Raw genomic sequence first — 27,744 nt, 5'->3', positions numbered from 1 at the left:
AGGATTTATTTTAAACTGACTTTCACTCTTATTTTCATTAAGATGAGTGAATACTCAATTCATATAATACAAAATGTGTAATGCAATTTATGTGTGCTACTAATTAATAACTCAATTTATTATGTATTTAATATAGTAATTAAATTTAAATTGTTAAATATTTCGCCGTGACTGTCATAAGTCATTATTGGATGCGATTAACCACATCAATACGTTTTATGAAAATACTATGTACATATTACATGTCATTGTTGGTTCATTAACATGATTAATTAATATTAATATGTATATTATAATATATCCTACTCTTAAATATACATAATGTAGTACTAGTATTTTTGTGCCCCCACATCATCGTATATATCGTGAATAAAGAAAAAAATTATTAAATTAATTGTAACTATATACAGAAAGATTCACCTTCACAACAGAAGTTTGTATTACCACAGAGCATAACTTAAGTAAGTAGCACAAAAATATTCAAGAATTTGAAAATATAGTCTTTGACTAGGTATATGTTTAAAAATTCCAAAACCAAAATTTGAAAAAAATTTAATTATTGAAGGAAAAACGGGAATGTGCATGCTCAGTGGATCATCCTATATAATATCACGTAAGATACTTATGACGTAGGTATAGTGCCTTTAATTATACGTTTTCAAATTACATATAACTATGAAAAAATAAAAATATTTAAACATCATTAAATATAATAATTAACTTGGGGGGGGGGGGGGGGGGTCCTTCGTCGTACTTACGTCAATAAGCGTGATAAATAATAAGCTGGGATTGCCGCAAACTTCTTACGCGTAAGTACCTATATTATATTATGGTCGGGCCGTTATCCGATGTCGGTGATCTTGGCAAGGTTAACTCATCGAGTGCAATTGCGTTGATTAATTATAAACAACATCAAAGTAATTCAACCCCAGACGTTTGCGGCGAGCTCACCCACTTATCTATACGAGGTTGCATTGATAATCTATAACGAATGTTACTTTATTCCTTATATATACGTTTTACAACCGCGCGACGACCAAATAGTCATATTATCGCAAGTGTCGCGCATTACTGCAGCACTATATTTAGCAGCTTTTCGCCGACATTTTACATTTTTTTTATCCGAACATCCCACTAAAGCAGCGTATTTGTACCATCGAAAGTTTCCGATATAATAGTATAGGACACTATTCGGAATATTATTGGTAATATATTATTTAATTTCATCACCGCGGGTATAATATTATCATATCTTTATTGTTCGCCTACATGTTTACAATATCGGCATTTTTTCTCACCATAGTTGTATTAGGCAGAAGAAAATGTCTCCGCAGTAGGCACGATTTTATCATTCTATGCGTGGGACTTATAGGGGAACGGTGTCGAGAACCGATAAATTATATATTTATTAAAATATAGAGATCGTCATGGATATGTCAACCGCGATCGTCGTAGGACTGCTCGCGCTATTGCAGTTGGTCGACGCGCAAGTTGAACAAATTCTTGCAGTGGCTGCCGCTGATGGTCTACCGAGACCGTGGATATCCGAGCTGTTTCACCAGGCACTGGCCAATTTCACCGTTCGACACGTCGGAAGCTCCACTTGCCGGCTTCAATCCGACGCGTATGACAGACATTTGCGGAACCACACCAGTTGGGCGGTCAGAAGTGAGTACTTACATATATATATTATAACCACTCTCATTATCCTAATACACTATATTAGAGGACTCTATGCCCGCATGCGTTGTCTTCGTCTTACAAATGTTTAACACAGCAAAAAACTGTTTTATTTTCATTTTATCCATCTATCATAATTCCGAAAAATCAAAAATAGCATGATGAATTCACAAATTGTATTTAATGTTATAAGGTATAATCATATTCTAAACGAGCATTTAACAAATATTTATATTAGTATAATTTTATGTAATATTATGTATAATGTATATTAAAGCTTTTTGAGCTATTTACAGACATTTTAAATTTTGGACTATTTTTAGTTTTTTAATTTTTGAAAAATTGTGGGTACTTCGTTGTAATTCAATGCATATTAACCGTAGGGACTAGAAGGATTAAAGTGTTTTCAGAATTACATAATTATTAATATTTTCTAAGCAGATTGGAGTTATTTCAATATTTAGACAAATTTTTAGCTAGGTATATGATGAACATATTCATACTATTCTACGGTACATAGCGTCGGTATTGACTTATATAATGATATTATAATATTACAATAAATTATGTTTTAATAAAATGAGTTCAACACCAAATAATGAAAATAACAAATACTATTAAAATAATATAAATATAATAAAACACTTAATAATATATTATAATTTATAATAATACAAGGGCTTGAAACCAGTTACCGGTTTTTAACAAAAACCAGCAACTTCCCGGAAAATTAGGGACCTAAAAGCGGTTACCATTATTTTAAACCCATTTTTATTCCCGGTTATCGGTTCTCGGTTACCGTGACGATTTTTCAATTAAATAAAAGTACCTACCTAACATAAAACGTTATAATAACATAATTATATGTATTAATCAGTTACCGACTACCGTTAGGTACTTATAAACTATAATATTATTTCGTTTATTTTAGCTACATAAATAATGATAAGCTCGTAGTTCTATTATAGTTTAGTAATTAATAACTTCTTAAAATTACTCTTAAATCATACTACATAGGTGTAATACAATTGTTTTTAGAAAACCAATATTCAATCGGTTATTGGTAACCGAAAGTTTTTTGAACCACTTAATCGGTAACCTGTGTAATATTGAATATAGTACCGGTGTAACGGAGATTAATTACCCCCGTGAAAATTTACCCACTCTGTTAATTTTATTCTCGGTACATATCACACATGTATTTTCTATTTTTTTTTAATGGTTTTGTATGAAAATTTGTTCAGGTTAGGATAATTTATTGTACCTACGCAATAATTTTATTAAGTTTATTTATTTACCTCTCAAATTAGCTAAAATTATTTTTAAAACCTTTTCACACGTTAATTGGAACTCATAGGCTGTATACCTACATAATATAAAGAAAAAACTGTTAAATTATATAAATAATATCAATAAGTATACCTATTATTATATCAATATAAATGTATTTATCAATAGAGTCAAATAGTTCATAACCAATTGTGTATAAATGTCAATGTTTAAAGATAAAAAAATGTTGGGAATAATAATCAATATAAGTTTCATAAAATGTCTTACTAGTTACTAGGTATTGTAAGAAGAGAGTCATTTAATAAGTTACATACTAATATTAAAATAATTAATAATTAATAATCCAAATAAACAATTAATTATGAAAAGTCAGAAATCAAAAACAATCAAAACAATCAAATATACAAATTAATAGGTAGGTAATAAAAATAATCAGAACAATGAAAAATACAAAATTAAAAGTAAAAATAATTAAAGTAACTAGACATACAAATTAATAGAAAAATATATTTAGTTCATATAGCTACAAAACATAGCTACCAATACATTTAAAATACATAATTTGTTTAAAACAATATACCTTTTATACCTAATTAGTAATTATTGTTTACACATATCGTTATAAAATTAACTTTAGTTATTAAAAAATTTTAAGAGTATAAAAAAAAATTACTGGAGGAAATATTCGCTAGTGATAATTTACCCCTGGAATATTTTACCGGGAGGTAAATATTATCTAATGAAATTTACCCCCCTCCCCCCCTCTGGTAAAATTTCTTTGCTAAAAATTTACCGAGGGAGATAAAATTCCATGAGGTTAATAATCACGGGTACACCGGTAATCGGTTACTGCTAACGACAGGGCCGGTTTAAAACCGGTAACAACGTTTTTTTTAACCGAAAATTTCGATAACGGTTTCAAGCCCTGTATTGAATACAACTATTATCAAAAATAGATGCTGATACCCGTCTCTTTCACTCAATATCGTTTTTTATTTATTTATTCAATGATTTACCATTGAATTCAAATTTAACATATCCATAAAAGTGACCTACTTAAATGCGGAGGTATGCCCACAACTATCACTATACCTACTACAGCATAAGCGACTTTTGTATATTTTGCTTACAAAATAGATACAAGAAATCAATAATTTTCTATAGTCCTAAAATATGTATACAATCTGAGCTTGGTTATGTATGTACAATTTTTGAATTTTCACAATGACTTATCGTAACAGTATGACGTTTGATATAACGCAATATATACATATATTATGTACGTCAGAAATAAAGTATGATACCATCAATATTATAAGGTAAATATATATCTACTATAACTATAATTCTCTGTATTTAAAAAAACAAATCACAATGATTTGCCTCACGTTTTAGTTTAAATCATGTTGTTGGACTCTTAAATATATAGATAATTTTTACAAGACATCACAAGTACGTATAATCATACGTTTGTAATTCACATAATTACCCACCTAAACACCATTGACAATAGGTATAATAGCATATTTAATTTGATGTTCTTAAACAATAAAACCAGTTTGATACAATTGGTGTACATAAGTATATAACGGGTAATATGCAACTTTTTAGTTGACAAATTTACCTCTCAATTGTTATCTGACCTGCGTCATAATATGACACATATTATATAATATATCTCATATCATATTATGTGTATTCCCATTTCATCATTCAATTTTCCGCGAATTGAGTCGGTCCTTGGGCTTATATAAGAAAAATCTAAAATGCTTAAAATCTCCTCTGAAAATGCTTTATAAAATTTAAGAAAAATAAACCATTGACATTATTTAGATAACCTGTATATTTGCATCTACACAGTTAGAAATCTGTCGTTGATTCAACACGCGTTGGTGTCAATGTCGTACACACCCACATAGCAAATAGTTGATATACATATCGAATAAATATTTGAATTTTATCTATTCTCAGATATATAACAGTTTATGTTTATATGATATTCTATAAATATCTTGAACTATATATCAAATTAAAATTATTGTATTGATATGCTTATAAAGTCGACATTTTAATATCATAAAATGAACATATAATTAATATCCATACAGTATATATTCATAGTTATTAATACAATATCAAACTTCTTATATTAAGGCGATATGTTTTAATGTTCAAATTATGATATTGTTATATTAATATGCAATTGATGTCCATAAAATATATATTCAATGATACCCATATAATATTAAAACTGAAATATTTGTATGATAAGTTATAAAATCAAAATTTTGATATTATTAAATGAACATATAATTGATATCCATACAGTGTATATTCATTGTCATCAATATAATATTGAACGTCTAATATTATTACGATATGTTTTAAAGTTTAAATTATGATACTGTAATATTATTATATCATGGGCTGGCCATACTATAGCTGGAGCGATAGTTTCTTATCTGAGCAAATAAGCAAAGTGTAGTAAAACGATCGGTCTATTTCATCATTTAGTCTAGTCATTATACCCTGCATGTGGCGCGCCGCTATACGAAAAAAATTACAAATTTGAATTTGTCATTTCTTTGGTATGAATTATCAATGATCATATTGCTTTGAATTTGCGGTTAATCTTGATGTGGACTTAAAGTGTATCCGCAAAATAGAAAATGCAGATTTTTGAATACAATTTTTTTTGTCCAAATAGTTTGGGTGATCCGTGCTCGTTTCCGGGTATTTTTTTTATCTCTAATGTTTTAATGCTTATACCAAATTTCATATAAAGTTTTATGTTATATCGGGTACATTATTATCAATCAATTTTTTTTCGTTAGCTGATTTATCTGGCCTTTTGCTATTGGTCGTAAACTTGTATTATACCTATATTTGATAGTATTTGATAGTTATATTATATAACTTATATATAATAGTATAATAATATGTGCATATTACATTATTATTGTTGTCCGACCGTAGACTGTGTACAGCAGTGGCTCTCAAGCTTTTTATGTTCGAGGAACAGTTTTATAATTAAACATTTTGACAGCACATTGATAAAATATACTGCACACTGCAGAGTATAAACCATAGATAATAAATGTATAGGCTGTTCCTATATTAACGTATAAGAAGTTTGCGTGCCGGAATGTGGATGAGAGACAGACTGCTTTTAGATAGTGCTTCTTATTTTAACAAGGGGTTTTATCAATAAAATAATAATAAAACCCTTTGCTAGAGTGAGAAGCATTATATAAAGGCAGTCTTTCTCTCATCCACATTTAGGCAGTATGATAAGATATGATAGGCTAAGTATTCTTTTATTATCTATGGCATAAAACTATAAACACTCTATGCGTCCGTGTTCCGTTATGAACGAACGGAGTGCGGGAGTGGGGTGTAAATGAATTTGTGTAGCGCAGCGCTGCTATCGGTATACCTACATGGCTGGCCTGGCTGCAGGGTTTTCGACGGCTGGTTATTTTTAACTCGAATATTATTATTTGTCGAATTTTCGACAGAATACAATATTGCTTACGTAATTTATTACAAAATAATAATTATTTCGTACATTCATCATATTTAAGGTTATGAACTGTTATGCGTATTAAACATTTTTGTCATTTACAAATTTACACCGCGTTCGCGTATACTGTTTAGCGTTTTTACTCGCGCCTGTTTTGAAGTGTTTTTTTTTAATAATATTTATTACATTACTAATTGTAACTTAATAAATTACCATACCTATACGTGTGACACTAGTTGTGACGTGCTGTTATCAAATATAATATATTATAATATATAATAATATTTCAATATATTACCTACGTCTACATCACGTACTTATAGTACGTACTTATAACTACATCAAATTGTTCTATTACTGGTAAGTGAGTAACTTTTAAGAACCTAATTTTATTAATACACGTACATTATAATATTCTACAATGCATAGAAGAAATAATTTAAGTAAATCTACCAAACGTAGAAGATTATTAGACGAGGATAACTACATCAAAACATTGTCGCATAATGATGGTTTTATTACTTTACCCTCCGTAGAATTAAATAATACCTGTACTATTGCAACTAATAACCCTTTGATAGAACCAACTACAAATTATACAGACGTTGATAATCATATAACGTATCATTCTCCATCTGTTGGTTTTGATTTACCCACCAGTAATGTTGACCAATTATTGTTAAATACTGCTTCTGCATCATTATTGCTAGGGAATAGCGATGCAAATTTTGATCCAATCGAAGAAGATCAAAACTCAATAACTAGATCTAGAGATATAATTGAGGATATAGTTCAATGGGCCTTAGATCAAAATATACCTAACAATAATTTTGATAAGTTATTAAATATTTTAAGAAAACATAAATGTTTTGAACATTTACCAGCTTCTTGTAGAACTTTATACAAAATGTACTCTGGGGTTTCTTATGAAAAACCTGTTGAAGTTGAAATAGTTAGTCCAGGAATATATTACCATTTTGGCGTAGCTGATAATATCAAAAAATATATTGATTTTAATTATTTAGAAGATACAATTAGATTAGTTATAGGTGTAGATGGCTTGCCTTTGTCGAAAAGTTCAGGCAGTTGTTTTTGGCCTATTCTTGGTTATTTAAGCAGACAGCGTAACCAATCTGTATTTCTCATAGGAATTTATTGGGGCACTAAGAAACCAGATAATAGTAATGCGTTAATTAAATATTTTGTCGATGAAATAAAACATCTTATAACTAATGGAATTAATATTAAACAGTACAATGACAATAATACAGTAATTAATGTTCATAAAAAAGTTACTGTTGATGCATTTTGTTGCGACCAGCCTGCAAAAAGTTTTTTACTTAATACAAAATCCCATTCTGGTTTTTATTCTTGTACCAGATGTACTGTTAAAGGTAAATACTTAATGAGGCGAGTGTGTTTCCCTAAATTGAACTGTTCAAAACGGACACATGAAGATTTTGTAGGTAAAATTCAACGGCAGTATCATAATGATAAACGCCAAGTAACAGAAATACTTAATATTCCAAATTTTGATGTAGTAAATCATTTTAGTATTGATTACATGCATGCTGTATGTCTAGGAGCGGTCAAGAAAATATTAATGCTTTGGAAAGGTGATACGATATGCAAACGCAATATTAATAAACAAAAGTTAAATTCTCTTCAAATTAAACATATTTCTGAACGTTTGGTTTCTTTTAGAAATAGTGTTCCATGCGAATTCGCCCGTAAGCCAAGGTCACTAGAGGAATTGCCCAGGTTTAAAGCCACAGAATTAAGATTGATTTTATTATACTTGGGACCGCTGTCGATTCATTCTATTGTATCAAAAAAGATTTATAAACATTTTTTAAGCTTAAATATTGCTATGACAATATTTTTAAGTCCCAACTACAATATGTTAGCATCTTCAGCTAAATCTATCATGAATGATTTTGTTAAACAATTTGCATATTTGTATGGAAGTCATTTTGTTTCTCATAATATACATTCTTTAATTCATTTATATGATGACTATAATTTATATGGACCACTCGATAATGTTAGCTGCTTTAAATTTGAAAATTACATGTGTGGATTAAAAAAAATGGTCCGAAAAAATGACAAACCTCTTCAACAGGTCGTAAAGAGATGTCAAGAACGTTCATTGCCATTGATGACTAATTGTGAAAATAATGTAAATAATATTCCTCTAAAACAGTTTAAAGTGGAACATAGTGAAGGCCCACTTACAAATGAAACTTCTTCTCCTCAATACAAAATATTAATATTAGATCAAATCAAAGTTAAAATACATTTTAATGCTGATTCATATGTTGGCTTAAAAACTAATGGCAATTTACAAATTATTAAAGTTGTTAATATTTGTTACTGTCTACAATTAAAAAAACAAATTTTACTAGGAAGACAATTCCTTAAATTGGAGTGTTTTTTTAAAGAACCTATAAAAAGCAATACATTAGGTATCTATAAAGTCAGTGACTTTTCAAAAACTATATGTATATGGAATATTGAAGATGTAACGACTAAATACATGATTTTATCTCCTGATAATATCGATATAATGGTTGCTTATCCAGTCATACATTTTAATAATTAAAACCCTAATATTTATGATAATTTATACTTATTAAATATCATACTTTATTTTTTGTGTATATATATTCTGTAAAAACAATTATTATTTAGTTCATAGTGTTGATATTATTATATAGATTTTGGTTTAATAAAATGTATTACTTTTTAGTTTTAACTTTACCAGTTCTTCATCAAAACTGTACGAAAATATGTGGAAAGTCGTTCATTTTTTAAATGATAACTCAGTTGAGCCTGTACCAGACTATTGGCTCAATAGAGAAAACAATCTCTGTGCCTGGCCAAACAACAATCATTTGGCAAAAAAAATGAGGAACAATCGAGTCAAACCCAATAATTTTGATTTTACCAATTATAAATGCAGAGTCCTGTCTCAAAATATTTGTAAGTATACTTACCTATTTTATTAGTTAGTATACCAACTATAATTATTTATTATTAAATATCTGTATATAATTGGTTTTTGTTTTTACTATATAAATATATATTATAAGCGTAGAAGCGCAATTGCTTCTTAAGTCACTATAAAATCATTAAATATTGACTTAATTAGCAAGTTAAAATTTAAAAGTAAATAATGTTATATATATTACATTATATTTGCAATAATATATACAATTTTGTGTATAGTGTCCTTAAATGAAGCCATAAATAAAGCCAACAAAGCGGAATATACTTCAGAGTTATCAGACATTGAAAAAGGTGCTAAAAATGTCAAAAGAAAAAGAAAAACTGAGTGTTTAAACAGCGACCAAGTTCAACCAAGTAATTTTAAATCTTTAACTATGACACAATATAATAATAATACACAACAATAATTGAACAGGTAAAATTACAAAAACTGCTAAGCGTATTTTTAAAAAAGAAGGCTTATCAACCAGTATTTCTAAAAATCAAAACGATGAACAAGATAAAGAATATTATTCTCAGGACAAGAATATTTTTACACAAATTGACAATGAAGAAAATTCAGAAATATGTTTGTATTTAATACCTAATAGTTATAAATAAATGTAAGTATATATTTTTGGTAATTGTTATTTCTTAATGATTAGCGTCTGCAGTATCATCAGTTGATGATTCAGACTCAGATAAAGACTACTTGCCAAATATTCTACAAGATGAATCTAAAGATAAAGATAAAGATGAACAAACAATCAACGAGTATGTATAATACTTTTACAAACTAAAAATGAATATATATTTATTTATAAATAAATAGCTATAGCTATACCTCAATTAAAATATCTTAATTATTGTGAATTATTTGTTTTAGATTATAAGTTTATAAGTAATGATGATTATTCCTTGATTGTTGAGGATAAACAATTAGGTCATAATCAACAAAATGGTAAGACAAGAATAATATTCAAAATTCAATGAATTTTATTGAATATATATTTTTTTTTTAGCTTCTGCTATTAATACTGACTCTGCTGCTCCTACGATTCTTAAACCGGGGGATGATTGTGATGATGTTGGCTCAAATCTCATACACAATGGTGAACATTTTAATCTTTTAGTTTTTACTGTCATTTTTATAAATAATGTATCATATTTTACTTGTTATTATGTATTATTTTATTATGTTTAGTAGCACAAACTATGATGACTACACCGCCAGCGCCGGTTAAGACTTGTAAGTATATAAAGTAGTAGTTATTAGTAGTATATTAAAATATATTTATCTGTTTTTAGAGTGTATTATTACTTAATTTTTGGACATACTATATATATATATATAATACTTAATGAGGTTAGTAGTATAATTTATTTTGATTAACAGCAAATGATCTTAAAGCAGTGATGAGCTACTTGGCATATATCAAATGTGAAGTGAATAGAATTTCCGAAACGCAGCAAGAAATAATTGAAATACTGAACAACAATAATACTCAAATTTTGCAAAAAAACACTGATTTATTGAGCTGTGATAACAATGAAACAGACTATTTTGTAATGAACTGGCCAATTACTGATGATGATGGTCTTTTAGATCTTGAAAATAAAATGAAAGACAGAATCTTTTATAAACTAGTTGTATGTATACACTATACATAATATTTTAATATTAAGTATTTATATCTCATTTTTGGATATGTATTTTACAGGTTAGTGAGCTGACCAGGCTTGGAGGTAAAACTCTGTCAAGAATCATCAACAAGATGTTGAAGAAAGTTTTTGACGATACCATATTGATAAAGTTTACTTATTACGGTTTGAGAAACAAAGAAAATTTTCATACGCTATCCATTAATAAAGCTATTTTTGGTAATTAATTTATAAACATTAATAGTTTTTTGAAAATTCCATCATATCATAACTTGTTAATTATTTGTTTTTTTATTTATTATTTATAATTCAATAGACAATCTTTAATAAATTGTTTGTATATTTTTCACAGATGCTGTAAGAAAATCTAAACAAAAATCTGTTTCAGATGAGGAAATCATCATATCGATTGGGAAATATATGACTGGAGCTAAAGGCAGAATAGAACAACAAAACATCAAAAACCAATAATTCTAAGATACAAGGTTTTTTTTTTACCTTTAAAAATTTAATATTATAATTTTTTAATTATTAATTTTAATTTTTATATTTTTTATATTCTTAATAATCTAAATTTATCTATTATATGTATAATAGTAATAAGTCTATTGCATATATAGATGTGCTGATCCAAAAGTTTGATTTTTTTTTTTGAATTTATTGTATTATTATATTTTATGTATAATAATAAGTTATTTTATATATATTTAGATATATATAGATGATATACTAATCTAATTGTTTAAATTGTATTTTATATGTAATGCAATTTAAACTACTCAAAGAAGAAATTAATTTGTATAATTTTTATTTTATATATTCTTAATAATAAGAAAATTAAAACTATTATATATGAAGTAGTTTTTATGTGTCATATTTATCTATTTTATGTATAATAATAATTAGTTTATTGCATTTATAGATTTGCCAATTCAAAAGTTTGATTTCTATTTGTATTTAATTTTTTTTTCTGAATTTATTAAAATGATACATTGATTATGAATTATTTGTATTATTTTATTTTATATTTATAATACATTTTATTATTATAGCTACAATTATTATTATGAATTCATGTGTGAGAGATTATTAACTTAATGGAAAAAGAAATATGAGTGCATATTATATACATCAGACATTTAAATTTGGATATAAGTTGAATATAAAAAGATATTAAAAATATATCTGGTGGATGTGTATCTGTTGATATACATAAGATATTTATATTAAGGTATAAGCTGAATATAAAAATATATTTATAATATATCTGATCGATATATACGTGTTGATATTAATTAAATGTTTGTAATTGGATATTAGTTTAATATTAAAATAATATTCATAATATATCAATTCTATATCTTGTCAATATATTTATATGGATATAAATGAGATATATTTATTCTGATATTTATCAGATAAAAAAAGTTGGTTCATAAGACATTTATATAATATCTGGTAGATATATTAAGTTTTGTAGGAAAGTTAATAAAGATATTCTGTGGATATCAACATAAAATTAATAATATCTCATTGATATTTATTCAATATGTTTCTGCTATGTGGGCAGTTGTGTGTTGATTTTGAGCTGGGAGGAGCTTGGTGTTGAATTCACATTAAGCGATAGTTAAAATAACTACTACTCGTTGCTATAGTAAGACTCATGCCTCATAGTGATTAGTGGTGAATACAACATCAGTTGATATTAAGACAACTACAAACTGTGTATATCTTAACAAATAAAATTATGTAGATATGATATTTACTATATTTAGTACAACATTACAGCAGTTTTAAATTAACTTTTATTTGAGGGTAGGTTGAATATTGGTTATTGTTATCTCAACTTAAGTTACTGATATTTTGTTAAAGTTTGTAAAGATGTTGAATTAACAAATGGTATTCTTAAAACTACCTAATGTAATGTTAAAAAATGTTAGACAAGCAAAAAAAATATTTCGGCGGGTAACAAATTCCATCAGCCCTAGAAGGAAATCGAATCCACTACCTACGGGTTATTTAACTATCTACCTAACGCCTAATACCACTAGCCTACCACCTACATTGATATGCATGATATTTCAGTGGGTATATAACTGTCGCATAATATATAGAAAAAAAATATCTTAATTTGCTTTTTATGGAATAAAATGCAAAGTTCTATGACTATATTTACATACTTTATACATTTTACCTAAAATAATAATATTGTATACAATTAATGTTTTCATACATTACTTTGCCAATAGTAATATATTTTATTTCACATGTTATTAAATACATGGTACCTACATTTATTTACTTAAAATAAACAAACATAATATTATAGGGTAGGTAATAAGTATTAATAACTATTGTAGAATAACAAAATAAAAAAAAAAAAATAAGAATATTAATATAGTAGGTATTATTTAAAAGTTTTTTATGCACCTGACCTCAATGAGGCATATAGTTTACCATTGCCTAGAACTCTGGCAATGGTTGGCGTTGTATCAGGTAATTCATACATATAACACCCAATCAGTTTTGAGTTTAAATTATTTTTTATTTCATAGGCACAAAAATGTTCATCAAAACCAACAGTCAACATTGGCTTTATTATAAAATAAGGAACTCTGGTTTCATTGACCAACATTTTATAGATTTCCCCAAATAAACAGCCTCCAGCAGCAGAATTTATTTCTAAAACTAAAAGCATATTTTTTTTTATACATCAAACCTTTATATTCCAACCAAACTGGAGAGAATGAATTACATTTGAATTCTGGTGGTAGATTGAAAATTATATTTGATGGAAACTCAATAAAAGGGGATACTACATTGGAACCAGATGAATAATTTAAGTCTGGTTTTAAACCTGAATTAGATAAAAAGCGACTGATCATTTGCAATTGTATTTTATTAGATAATGTATGACCTAAATTAATTCGATTAGATACAGCATTTGCAATTGCTTTTACTGTTTTATGTTTTGCTTCAAATCTAATTGAAGAAGTTAATTTGCAATAACAAATTAATGTGAAACTGGCATTAGAAATAGTTAAATTTAACACGCGGACAAAATAAAATCAACGTAAACTGTAAACACACGAGTCACGACAATTTTGTAGACACACAAGTACACAGCAATTACAGCAGTACGCCAGTTGTACAACACAAAAGTAATATTATCATGTCTACCAATAAACTATAAATATCATAAATGAAAAATAATAATAATTTATAAACATTGATATCAGTAGAAATTAACCGATTAATCGTTGGTAAATCTATATTTATATTCAAAATAACATTTATTCAGTCCGGCCCACGAGAGTCCATACTACTAGATTCCCACTATTCGGCAACATGCCGATGCGCAGCGACGGACGCGTTTTTAGGTATGGACTATGGACTCTCGTGGCCCGGAGTATACATAAGTGTATTTTTAATCGTACATACTATGATGTAGAAATAAATAATAATGTATTTAATTCAACAATAAACTGATGTTTTTTTAACTATAAAATAGTGGATAATGTAATATTCAATGATTCATTGTTAATTTAACTCCTATACTGAATGCTGAATTGAGTAAACGTATGGTGTTCAACCATGTGTATTTCATTCTACAGACATTGTTGTTATTTTAACACTCCAAAGTATATAATTTACAATTTAGCTGATTGACAAATTCAGTAAAGTGTTAAAACAACTACAGATTTCTAACTGTGTAGAGCATATAAATCATAAATGTGACAATAATACAAATTAATAGTATAATACCCAATACCCATTCAGACTAAAATTATAATATTATACTCGGCCATTCACCGAAAAGTTCATCACCAATGTTTACTTTAAAAATGAATTTTTTTTAATTCTGTAAACACACATTATATAATATACCAGCTACTTCACGTTTTGTTATATAGAATTATAGCGTAAAAAATATGTCAGAGTTTGATTTTAATCGATTTTTTACTTAATGTCTTGCACGTTTTTTCAATAATGAAAAGCTATTGGTTACTTTGAAATATAAATTCATTAGGGAAAATAATAATAGTAGGTACATAATGTTGAATTACTAGAATAATAATAGTACTATTATGATCGTATTTAATCATAAACATATAGTAAATAGAATTATTTATTTATTTAAATGGATATTACCTATATTTATTATTAATTTTCGTGTTGTCATAAAATATATAATTTTTGGTGTAATATACTAATATTAAGAACTCATTGAATATATTATGTTCATTAATATCCTCCTAACCTTGTATTACAATTCTGCGTCGTTTTATACCACTTCCTCCCTATTCTATGTTGCAGCGATTTTCGGTGTGTTGATGGTAAGATATGAGAAAATACAATCCGTATAATTAGTGTGATATTATAATAATTTAAAACGGCGTTTCCTGAGTGTTTTAAATGTTTTCATAGTAGCCTTTCATTATTCTTTCTTAGTTAAACTTTATATTAAAATACGATCTTAAGGGGATTGCAAACGGACAATTATTTCAACCAAAACGTACCAATATTTTGTCCATCATACCTGATAACGCGATAAGGCTTCTGAAAACTGATTTGAATTCGTTAATATGTCTACTTGAGATCAGTCAGGCCACTTTTTTAAATTGTGTTCTTAAACTCCTACAAATTTTGTTTGAATATTTAAAATGTACAACATTTTAAACGTTGATTATTCGAAAATTAAAATAAATATCTTAAAATGTGGCCTGATCGATCTCAAGTAATATTAACGAATTCAAATCAGTTTTCAGAAGTTTTATCGCGATATCAGGTCCATTGATAGGGTTGACAAAAAATACATACGAACGAGCACAAATTATTTACTGTTCACTCGCGCAACGTTGAAGAGGTGACTTTTACATGTACGTGCGGGAGCGTTCTGTTGTTTTATTTACACACACTAATGATTATTTACTACGCACACATTTACAAGATTCGCATGCATACAATTTGAAAATTGCCTATATTGAACTCCTTAAAATCTGTCCGTAATAATGATTTAATACAGCAACATTACTGAGAATAATAATTTAATCAACACGTTAAGTGCCTAGGTTCAAGACAGACTTTTTGTTTCGATATACAGTTGCTCAATGCTCAGTAGGATTTCGTGGTTTCTTCGCTCTTCGATGGTTTATCTTGTTAACAGTTATTTTTAATGAATGTCTTATCCTTGAACGATGACGGCGCTGCCACTGCGATTACTTACCATAAAAATAAATAATAATATAAAATCTATCAAATCATTTATTCACCTATCTTATCTTTTTTTTTAAATCGTTTATTAAAATACATTTTTACAATCTGTAATAGGGTGCATAATAAGTAAAATTATAACGAGAAAGGACGATGAAAGACTTGAAGGCGCTTCACATTAGAAGCACATGAGCTTGAGTGATTTACTTAAAAGGTAAGAGTCAGAAATTGAGTAGGTATCCAGGCCAGTTGAGTTTGAGGCATCTTGCTGGGTTTCCTGGAAGATGGTTGGAGTGAAGTTAAGCGATGAGGCTATGGGATGATCAGCCGTTTTCGAGTGGAGGCGAGCGTAGAATGTGGCTGCTGTTTGTTTGGTAGTACCGATTTTAGCTTATTGTGAAGACTACATAGGTAACGTATGTAAACGGCTTGGAAATCTTGGATAATTCTAGTGTTAACTGGTTTGGCCGAACCCCTATTTTATAATACCTATAGATAAAAAAAATATTTTATTTTACAGTTGACAGTCATACTGTCATGGGTTATCAGGTGGATATATTAATATTAAAGTAAGTGTTAATTCAAATAGGTACCTATTATAATTTATAGGGACAACTTGTAAGAAGTAATCAAGTGTAGACTTAGGTATATTTTAAAAAAAACGGCCTATTTTAGGAAAGGTCGCCAACCTCAAGGCTACGAGCTGAGGCTTTTTTAAGCCAAAACATTGTAGATTTACCTTGTAATTGAAGAGATATATAAGGGGAAAATAAATTATTATATAGGCATTGGTTTAACGGCTTATAATTGTTATGTACCTATATAAGTTATGGCCAAGAAAGCCAAACGGCATAAAACTCGGAATGAAAATAATAATAAAGAATATAATATAACATGCACATGAATTTATTATGAAGTATGGTATAGATATAAAAATAATAGTGGTGATGATAATAATAATAATAATAATTCACAAAACCATGCGAGGAGGCCCCGACGCTCATAGACATATTTGTATAATTCACTGAATAGTTTTAAAAAGGAGAGTGAATAGAGCCCTTGATAATATACTATTGAGAAGCACAGAAACTTTTAATCCTATACATATTTTCTTTTACAACAATTGTATCATAAATTGTCGGGCTGATGCGATTTAATGATCACTTTATTTTTGATCATATTATTAACTATTAAGTGTATCCATAGGTATATTAGATTTTTTTTTTTACATTTTTTTGTTATTTTAAATCTAATTAATTTGTATGTATAATATCTTCATAATATACCAAATTTATACCTATTTCAATTTGAGTTTAAGCTCATCATTGTACCTAACGAAAACTAATTGCTCGTATAAGGGTTTCTATGTCCGTTTATTATAAGAGATCGACCAATAACAATTCATTACTTTTGGAACAAGAGTAAGTTCAATATTTTTTTCAAGCTAAACATTTGAACTGGCATTGTTATGTTCTCAACAACTATAAGTTTTAACGAACAAATCAACAATATTCTGACACGTCGTCTGTAATAATGACTATGTAATATATACACTGTACAGGCATCTAGAATGATTGCATAGATTCATTATACCTACTCACATAACATAAATCAATAAAACATCATACATTTGTACATGAGTATCTCGTCATTTATCATATATTACCTATAGGTACATGGTTAAAAAAACGCATACCTACGTATATATTTATATCAGTTAATTTAATCTAATCAGTTATTTTATATTTATAAACGAATATTTATACGAGTTATATCGCTATGTACCTGTACAATTAACGATATATACCAATAATAGTTTGTTAAAATACACCGAACATGAATTTAAATTTTTTTTCGGAAAAATAATTATATAAAAATTTGGATTAGAATTTGGATTTTCAACCAACGAAGAAAACAAAAAACAAGATTCTGACACGGTGTACTTAGGTATTAGAGCCGTAGCCAGGGGTGTGGGGAATTGGGGGCAAGTGCTCCCGGCATTTTTTTATGAACAATGTTGTCATAAAGTAACAGGTGATAATTATTCTATTTCTATAAAAACTATATAAAAAAAATTAAGTACCCTCCCCTACAGAAAAACAAATGTTCTGCCTTCTGCACTGTAAGGTGTACTATATATTAATATAGCACGCAGACTCGTTAATCAAATAAGCACATAATATCTTAAATAAATCTCATACTTATAGGTGTATGTGTCTTATAAAACCATTATTTTTCAGTGGCGGAATCCTGGGACCGATATCCGAACGGCATACTAGTGGGCAACCAATATCACATGGGAGTTTACGACGAATATGTGGATGTACGTCATCCGGTGATAAGACAGTATTGCTTGTCTGAAATAAAACTAATCCCACCGACGGGCACAGATTACAGTTTCAACAGAACGGAAGATCTAATTGATTTCGGCAACAAAGATGCGTGGAAAACAGTACTCGGAGTATGTGTGATCAAGTATTAATATATTATAATATATTAAAGGTTTTTTAAAAGTTCCGATGTAAAATATATTATTATCTAAATTATAGTTCACTAAATGCAACGCGTTTGGAAATTGTATACGATAATGATTAAACTATCAGTTGAACCATAATAGGCCTTTTAATAACAGACCAGCCTACTTCATATTTCCACCAAGTTAAGATAGGTGGTGATTTTCGATTACTGAGTCAGGGCCTAAAATTGTGTGCAATAGCACATACTATGTGCAGTAGCTAATATTAAATGGGAAGTAACAAATTTAAAAGTGTGCAGTACTTATTTTCTGCTTTTATACATTTTTATTTGATTGATATTCAATATTGATTATTGAAAATTACTAATTAGCATATTGTATTCGTTTAAAATCCTTAACACTAAAAAAAATACCGACTAAACCATATTATAATAAGTATATTAACCCTGCAAGCTATTTCGTTTTTAATTTTAAAATGTTAAGTCATATAGCCATCTGCCATATAGGTATCAAGGACTTATATAGAAGATTGTCTTAGATTGTATTTATTAATACTATAAATTTTATACATTTTTAACTACACAAGAATTATTACATTTTAAATTTGATACATTTTGTAAAAATCGAACTTTAAATGCTTATAACTAAAATATTATATTCTATATATTTTTAACACTTTCCAACAACTATTGTAACAATACATCAGGAGCCTTGTATTAAATGTTCATGCTTTTTTACCCAACAAATAAAATTGTATTGATAATTATAGAAAAATAAAATTACAAAATAAAAATAAATATACTCAGTAAAATTTTCATGTGTCAACAGTTATTCGTTTTTGAGTAACAACAAAGTCGCTACATGAGAAATCGAGCGAATATCCAATATTGTAAAAAAATAAGCTTCAAACGTTCAAAAAAGTTTTATTTTATTTGCTTATAGACATTTTTCTTTGATAATGGTAGACTAACTTATGAGTAATCTTGTATTACATTTTCAAATCTTAAATTTAAAAAAAAAAACTTTTTATGAATATTTAACTTAAAATAATTAGCAAATTTTGGTGATTTTTCAGTATTTTGTAAAGATTTTATGCTTATAAAAAAAAACTGTGACGAAGGATTTTTATGCTTATTATGTACCTAATAATATTATTATCTTCAAAATAATATTATATTGTATACATGAAAACAAAATTATTATTTATTATTCAAATGTATATAGGTAATCTATACATCATAGGTACGTCATGAACATACGTACACAATGAACATACGTACACACATTATTTTATTAAGTTTAAAAACCTTTAAACTTAATCAAAATGTTTTGAAAATGCATTAATTACATAATATAGTACAATATTTACGTATTTTTGCGTGGATATTTTTTAAGAAAAAATTAAATAAATATAATATAGAAAACCACATTTGGTGATCACTTCAAATATTCACAGTTATTTGTTTTTAAAATACGCCAAAGAGGGGGAGATATATGACCCCCCCCCCCAAATCTGTTCAATTTTTTTTTACTGCACTCGTTATCGATCGACTTGTACAAAAAAAAGCGCAGGAAAAACAGTGAAAAAAAATCGGAAAATGCTAAAAAAAAAACGCAAAAAATTTCGGACTGTGGTCTGGATGTGACGGCGGGGCTGCGAACAGGCGTCCAGTCGCAGACGCTATCCCGCTACTACTCACCGCGGAGACTTTTGGCTGCTGGGTTTCCCCCCTGGCCCGGTCCGCCTCTCCTTAGCTGGCCTGGGTCCGGTGGGCTACCCCGCCGGACCCATATCGACGACAAGCTTAGCGCGGACGTCCGTTCGACGCGGACCGACCTGCCACAGTTGCCACACTATACCTACATTTTAACTAATTGTTAATAGTAGAGTAAAAGTTGAAGGAAAATTTTTTCGATAACGCAATTTATACAATTTAGCTATTCGTAGTAAAAAGATAAAGTGATCGGTGTTTTCCATACAACTCCCGCGTATTTACTATTTATTTTTTTTGGTGGGGGGGTTGAGGTTTTCAACCGAGGTCATTAGCCTGTGGAACTGTGGGGGAGGGTACTGTAGGTTTGTATCACGTGTGTGTTTGTTTTGGCAGAGTTTTTAAGTGGGCACCCGTAGGCCATGCCATGCCAGGGTGGGGGATGGTGTGGCCTCTCTCTCCGGACACTGTGACTGCCCGAAGAAAAATGCCGCCCGTGGCCGAGTTCAAATCGGCGACGGTGCGCGTCACAACCTTAGTTGTAATCCTTAGCCTTAGTCCGCTCGGCCACTCTATCCCCCATTAAAACTATTTATATGTAACAAAATGTATATCAATTGGAAGTTTATAATTTTGGGGCAGTCTTTATTTTTGACAGAGTGCGTAAATCATTATATAATCATTTTTCGTAAACTGACATTAAAGTTATATTTCAAACATATAAGCGGATTACACTTCAGTTGCTGAAATGAAGAACAAAATCATCGCTTCTTACAAAACAGTAGGATTTGCATTTTCTCAAGGGGGTCGGTAAAAAAACATGTCATACATGAAAAACTGTCACGCCCTGTAGAATATTCGGATTGCGTTAATTTTTTTTTATTATTTAAAAGTAGAGAACATTTTGTAGGTCTGATCAAAGCCCGATTTTGAAAATTAGAATTATAGAAGCTGGAATATGCATTTAAATAATGCACAATATTTCTTCTTTTTTCAAACGTATTTTTCTATTTAAAGTAAAATAAAAATTCAAGCTTTGATCCGACCTGCAAAAACTTTTATCTTTCAGATAAAAAAAAAATGTTCAAAATCCGATATATCAACGAGGCGTGAGAGTTTTTCCTCTAAAAGCATTTTTTTTCATCAAAATAGAGCAGATAATAGCACAGAATAATAGTCATCGAAGTCAATCACTGACTTGTGCATGCGTGTGCGTAAATATCTTTATCTGCGCATGTAATTATAGCTCACTCACACTAATATCGATTTACATTCTCACACATAATATGCACATTCCGCGCGAGGCCGATACAACATGTGAATTAATTGCCTAAATTTTACTCCTTAATAAATGACCGGCACCAACAAAGTAACGACAGATTTAATAATAGAAATAATAGATCACTCAAGAAGATAATTGAAACAACCGTCAAAAAAAAAATGGAAAAAACTTCAATAGTGTTGTAAGAATATTGGAAATTCGGAACATAAAAAAGGCCCGTTCTTTTATATTATATTTTTTTTTTTTTTTTTTTATTGGGTAACCCGCGGCAACATAGGCCATTGGGTGTGGGGAGGGCACTGTAGGTTTTTTATATTGGGTAGGTTGGTACACGTGTGTGTTGTGTTTGGCAGAATTTCTAATGGGGCACCCGTAGGTTTCTGCCGTGCCCCGGGGAGGGGGGATGGCGGCACTTGTTCTCCGGACACCGTGACTTGCACGGAGAAAAATGCCGCCCAGTGGTCGAGGATCGAACTCGGACCGGCTGTGCCGAATCCGTCGCGTTAGACCGCTCGGCCACCTCGTCCCCCCTTTTATATTATATTATATTGTAAGGAAAGGATATATCGATGGCTAAGAGGCCGAAAGTTGTAAGTCCAATTTTTCTCAAAATCGTTTTATTAGTCCATAGGGTTTATCTGGGTCGTCTTTTTGATTCGGTAAAACATTACAAGTCAATATCATAATTAAAACATGTTTTATTTATACTTTAATTTTTGTGTTTTTAGTGCAAGATAGGTTTTTTTACTGCACACATATAACAAGTCCTAATTTAATGAGACATACAATAAATATTTTAAAATGATCTAAATATCAAGCGGACAAATATAACAAGTCGTCATTACTTTTGTCAAAAACAATACATTCAATTTTGGACGTGTAATGTTTTAGATAATATTGAATTTGTTTATGTATTTATAAAAAATGAATATGTCCGGACGTATTATTTTAAATAATAAACATTTTTAATTTTAAATTACACTAAATAATATGATACCTTCAATTAGCATAATATATCATTAAACACGGGTTTTATTTGATTAAAAATTTGATGAAAAATGCTACTTTATTATTTATTACATCCAATAAAAAATTGCAATAATTTTTATATTTTTTACTTTTTTACTGCAATTATATAAACAAATTGAATTTTTTATATCAAAAAAATTATTCTTACGTACATTTTAATTTGTTATATAATAAATAAATTAGAGTTAATATTAAATTAACAACTGTTAATATGTCCATCAAAACCTTATATGTCCACGGTAAAAATATATTATAATTGCCATTCATAACAAGTCCCATTTAAATTTAAAAGTAACATTATAATTACGTTTAAAACAAATTTTAAGACCTAAAAGTAATAATTTATGTAATCTACAGAATATTTTACAAATAAATCAGTTGCAACACTGAAAAACAAAAATCTACAACACAAATGTTTAGGTGTAGAATAATTTAAAATCTTAAAACTGCTCTCCTGTAAAATGTAATGTTTGGGACATACAACTTTTGGCCTCTTAGCCATCGATATATAAAGATTTTGAACCGCAGACTACCGGTATTTAAGTAAGAAACGTAAGGTTAACATAAATTAATTGAAATCCGTTTTTGAAATTAAAATACATCCAATCAACGTCCTATAGTGTCTTGATGAAAATTTGATGATTACTGACTGGCATTCAACATCATTGTATAAATATTAATTTCTATTTATTTGTATTCCAGTGCCTCATAATGAGCTGGTACTTATCGTATGATATCTAGTTTGTCGTAATCGGAGCTATTGTCGTTTACGTTTACACGAAAAACCCAAAATATGGAATCGCATTGCTTGGCACAATAATTGGTTTGTCAATATCCGTACCGTTCATAATCACTCTTTTAACGGGAAGAGATGGAATCGATAAATTTCCTATACCGTATGTTAATAGTATTTTAGTCATTGAAAAAACACTTAAACGCACAAGCAGTGAATTTGAATAACCGAGATTTGTTGTACCTATTTCCAATGCTGGTTAAACTATTATTCCGAATTCGTTGAAACGTATATAATAAGTACCTATATTATATATTTATATATATTTGAACGTCAAATATATATAATTTTTTTAGTATAGTTGTGCAGTTACCAATCACAATATTGAGTGAAGCCATTGCAACGATAAACGAATGAACAACGTTATTACTATTATCATTATTATTACAACTATAGATACCTGCAAATATTTTGAAAATTTTAATATAAGAAATAGAGTAAAAACAAATTTTTAACGATAAACTTTGGTTAAGCAACACCTAATATAAGGATATTATTATTGAATCATAAAATTGTATACAAAAATACGGTACATTATACATGCATGATAATAATACATATTATCATGCAATATATTATTATATTGTTTACAGATACATAATATTGTACATGAGAAATATTTTATCGTTAAATGAGTCGTACCGACCAAGTTACATGCGGGCCACGCCATTCTTTGGACCCTTGGCCATGAGCTTTGTACTGGAAAAACTGAAGGAAAAAAAAGTGAAATTTTCACAAGTAATTATTAGAATACCTAGAGAATGTTATCGTGTATTTTACAAACATTTATCGGCAAGTGTATTGGTTTTTACTTATATAATTATGATTTATGATACCTATTGACGTTTTCTTTGTGTGTCGTGTATATACAGACGTTGGTTCACGGCGGAACATTTGCCATTTGCACGTTTACTTTATGGGTTCAATCTTACGGCACTGTATTCTATGAGAGAAATAGACCTTATTATCCATTAGAACATGCCTTGTACTCAACTATCTATCAGTGTACGTGGTCAGTAGCGGGTATATGGATTACCATAAGTTATTTCACGTCTGGCTACGGTGAGTAAATCGCGTTTTTTATATGTCCCGGAGGGCGTGATATTTAATTACCTCTGCAATGATGTCATATTAGGTCACAGCATAACTAAATTGAATATTTCTGGACCTTGGGTCAAATGGGTGAATATGAGATAAAGAATAATAATAACATTTATATAATTACATATTATATGTATTATAATTTATAATATATATTATATACAGTCTTATACATTTTATTTATATATACATTCTTAAAAAGGACGTAGGTATTTAGAGTGATTTACCGAGTACGTCGTACGTGCCGTTTTTAATTTTGAACTTTTTCATAGCCCGAGTGCTTTCTTACAGTCAAATTATATAGAAAAGACTGAGTGAATCCTTGGTCCTAAGCTATTTAAAATAAACTTGCAGACACCATTTCAGGGCAAGCTTTATTAATATATCGCAACTATAAATGTTTTACAGGTCTACTTAAAAATTTGATTCTCAATAAATTTGTTATGATTATGGGGAAACTCTCATACTCCGTTTTGTTGGTGAACATGACTGTTATGCTAACATCTCAGAGTTCACAGAGGTTACCAGTTCATCTGTCGTCAAGATATGTGGTAGGTGGAGACACTAATATTAAGAATAGTATACGGTTACATAGTGGTATGTTCATACTCTATATACCTTCTACTAATAGACTTATAGACATGATCTGTGTATCAGTGTATAACAACATCATTACAAGCAGCGTGGAAATACGTCGCAGTAATGTGGCCTGTCTTGACCATAAAATACAATAATCTATATATCTTATCGTACTACCCCGCACTACTAGCATATGAGTAAACGATCATCTATATTGCCCTCTAAATAGCCCTCTATATTTTGCCATGTTTTTCATACACTAATTTTTTGTCTATTAGTATAAGGTCTATTGGTATGTCCAGGGGTGGACTGGACCTATAAAAGCCTATTAACTTATAGAAGGCCCCGTATTCAGAAAAATTCAGAGGAGAAATTAGTATTTTTAACATAAAAATAACAAAACTCTAACTGTAATTACACCAACAATATTATATTATCAATGAGTATCGATTTATATAGTTTATATATATAAAAATGAATGTATGTCTGTTTGTTTGTCTGTCTGTGTGTCCATATTACCAATTACCATTGCAAACATTTATATATTATTTTGTGATTTCCGTCCATTTGTGTGTCCATATTACCATATGGCAACCGTTTATATTATATTATTTTGAGATTCCCGATTGAACGTGCCCCGTAGTACAATGGCTTACTATCCTACAGGACAGTAGGTCAGTGGGCCACTTCACCCCTGGGTTTGTCACACAAACGTCCAGTGGTGAAGAGTACACACCCAGGTGCATTTGAACCACCTATAATGGTGGGGTTGGGTGGGTGGGTACCGGGTGGGTAGATAAAAAAATATCCAAAGTAATTAATACTATTACTAAAGTAAGTAGTTACCTACTAGGTACTTACACACGTACCAGTTACGTATACTTAGGCAATACATTATTATAGCATTACTCTATTACCATATTATATAGTAGGCTGTGTCGTTGTATATACCTAAACTAATTTCTATGCCAGTGTAATAATTATGTGAGTTTTATTTTAAATTTAAATGCATTTGTCCTAATATTGTTTTATAATAATACCTGAAGAAGTATCTTATATACACTTGCAAACAAACCTGCGGTAGGTACTCTAATTCTAATATGCCGTTCTTAATGGCAATTTTTAAATAATAATATTATCCAAGCCAATCTTATATTATGAGTCTGTCATAATTATAATAATATATAGTGGCTTGGCGTGGCGCGTTGGCTGCTACCAGTCGCGACTGGGAGTAAGTAACGGCCACAGCTACTAGCTCCACCCGGGTTCATAGATGTTAAAAAGTAAAAAACTTGCCACACAACACTTGTTTGCTACCTACCATAACAACAGTTAAAACAATCGTAAAATCCTACCGTACCAACGTTACCCCTACCACAGATCATAACCCCTACAACAGCTAATGGCCATAGTCGCCGGGTTTAAATTCAATAAAAAAAAAAAATAATAATAATAATATATAATAAATTACCTTAGTAAATAGGTGCCTTCCTATAAATATAATTATAATTTAATAATCTATCTTTTTTTTTATATATTTTTAGGAAAAGTAAAAGCTCGTTGATCAAGAATGGAACACCGATCGAAAAACCAGCTACCTGCTGCAGCAGTAAAACTGTTAAAAAAGATTAGATTATCTTATAATAGGTAGTGGGTCAGCTATGAAATGTTAGCAATTACATCATAATATATGATAATATAGTTAATAAAGTTATGGCCTTATGTATCGGTAGGTACAAGTGTACAGCAGTAATACTATTATTGATTAGCGCTGTAGCATTCTGTGCAGTGTACAACTATTGTGTACCGTATCTACCTATGATAAAATTTAAATATTTAAATTATTATTATAATTGTTATCTGTTTTAAATTTGAAGCAAGTTATATGATCTATCAGCTATCTATTAGCTATCCTCATAACAATCATCTTAACGTAAAATTTGCAATATTATGATGCGTTAGTTGTAAGACGGATATAACACATGGGTACCACATGCATGAATAACGTGCTCTTAATAGTTATATAATACAAGTATAAAAAACATGTTGTATTATTTATTATTTTTTTATTATTATTTATACTAAATATGTTATCTTTATATCAATCAATTTTAGATTCTGAGTGGAGGTATTGTTTTTACAGTGATGTATGTTTTTTTTGTCTGTCACCAACATTTTGGATAGAAAAAATGCTCGGAATTTCAAGATCATCATTTTTTCTTATATAAAAGTGAATCTAGTATTAGTACTTTTGGGAGGTCAAAAGGAAATATCATCCCATGATCTATTTTTCAATATTTATAAAGAAAATAATGTTGATATATCCACAAAAATAATTTATTTTTATAATCTGATAAAGTAGGTAATAAGTATTAATTTGTAATAACAATTTTTGATACCAGAAAATAAGAAAAT

The 27,744-nt window shown here is 29.0% G+C and overlaps 1 protein-coding gene and 1 pseudogene across 1 annotated transcript; both read left to right on the top strand.

Moving 5' to 3' along the window:
* The first annotated feature begins 1,427 nt into the window (after window positions 1-1,427).
* LOC132935522 (uncharacterized) lies at window positions 1,428-26,961 on the top strand (annotated as a pseudogene).
* Window positions 10,209-11,785, top strand: LOC132937145 (uncharacterized). The gene is made up of 7 exons (XM_061003976.1): window positions 10,209-10,255; window positions 10,368-10,442; window positions 10,504-10,593; window positions 10,686-10,730; window positions 10,878-11,131; window positions 11,203-11,362; window positions 11,496-11,785. The coding sequence occupies exons 1-7, from the start codon at window positions 10,213-10,215 to the stop codon at window positions 11,612-11,614; spliced, it is 786 nt and encodes a 261-aa protein (XP_060859959.1). The 5' UTR covers window positions 10,209-10,212; the 3' UTR covers window positions 11,615-11,785.
* Window positions 26,962-27,744: the final 783 nt, after the last annotated feature.

This window comes from Metopolophium dirhodum, chromosome 1 (genome assembly GCF_019925205.1).
Source record: "Metopolophium dirhodum isolate CAU chromosome 1, ASM1992520v1, whole genome shotgun sequence".
NCBI classification, from domain to species: Eukaryota; Metazoa; Arthropoda; class Insecta; order Hemiptera; family Aphididae; genus Metopolophium; species Metopolophium dirhodum.
This window is presented reverse-complemented; position numbering and strand designations above follow the sequence as displayed.

What these genes read in the sequence shown, in the direction of transcription:
- LOC132937145 (XM_061003976.1), top strand. Translation starts at nt 10,213, where the DNA reads ATGAATCTAAAGATAAAGATAAAGATGAACAAACAATCAACGA. An exon ending in GATGAACAAACAATCAACGA is followed by an intron (nt 10,256 to 10,367) that starts GTATGTATAATA and finishes TATTTGTTTTAG; the next exon opens with ATTATAAGTTTATAAGTAAT. An exon ending in CATTAATAAAGCTATTTTTG is followed by an intron (nt 11,363 to 11,495) that starts GTAATTAATTTA and finishes TATTTTTCACAG; the next exon opens with ATGCTGTAAGAAAATCTAAA.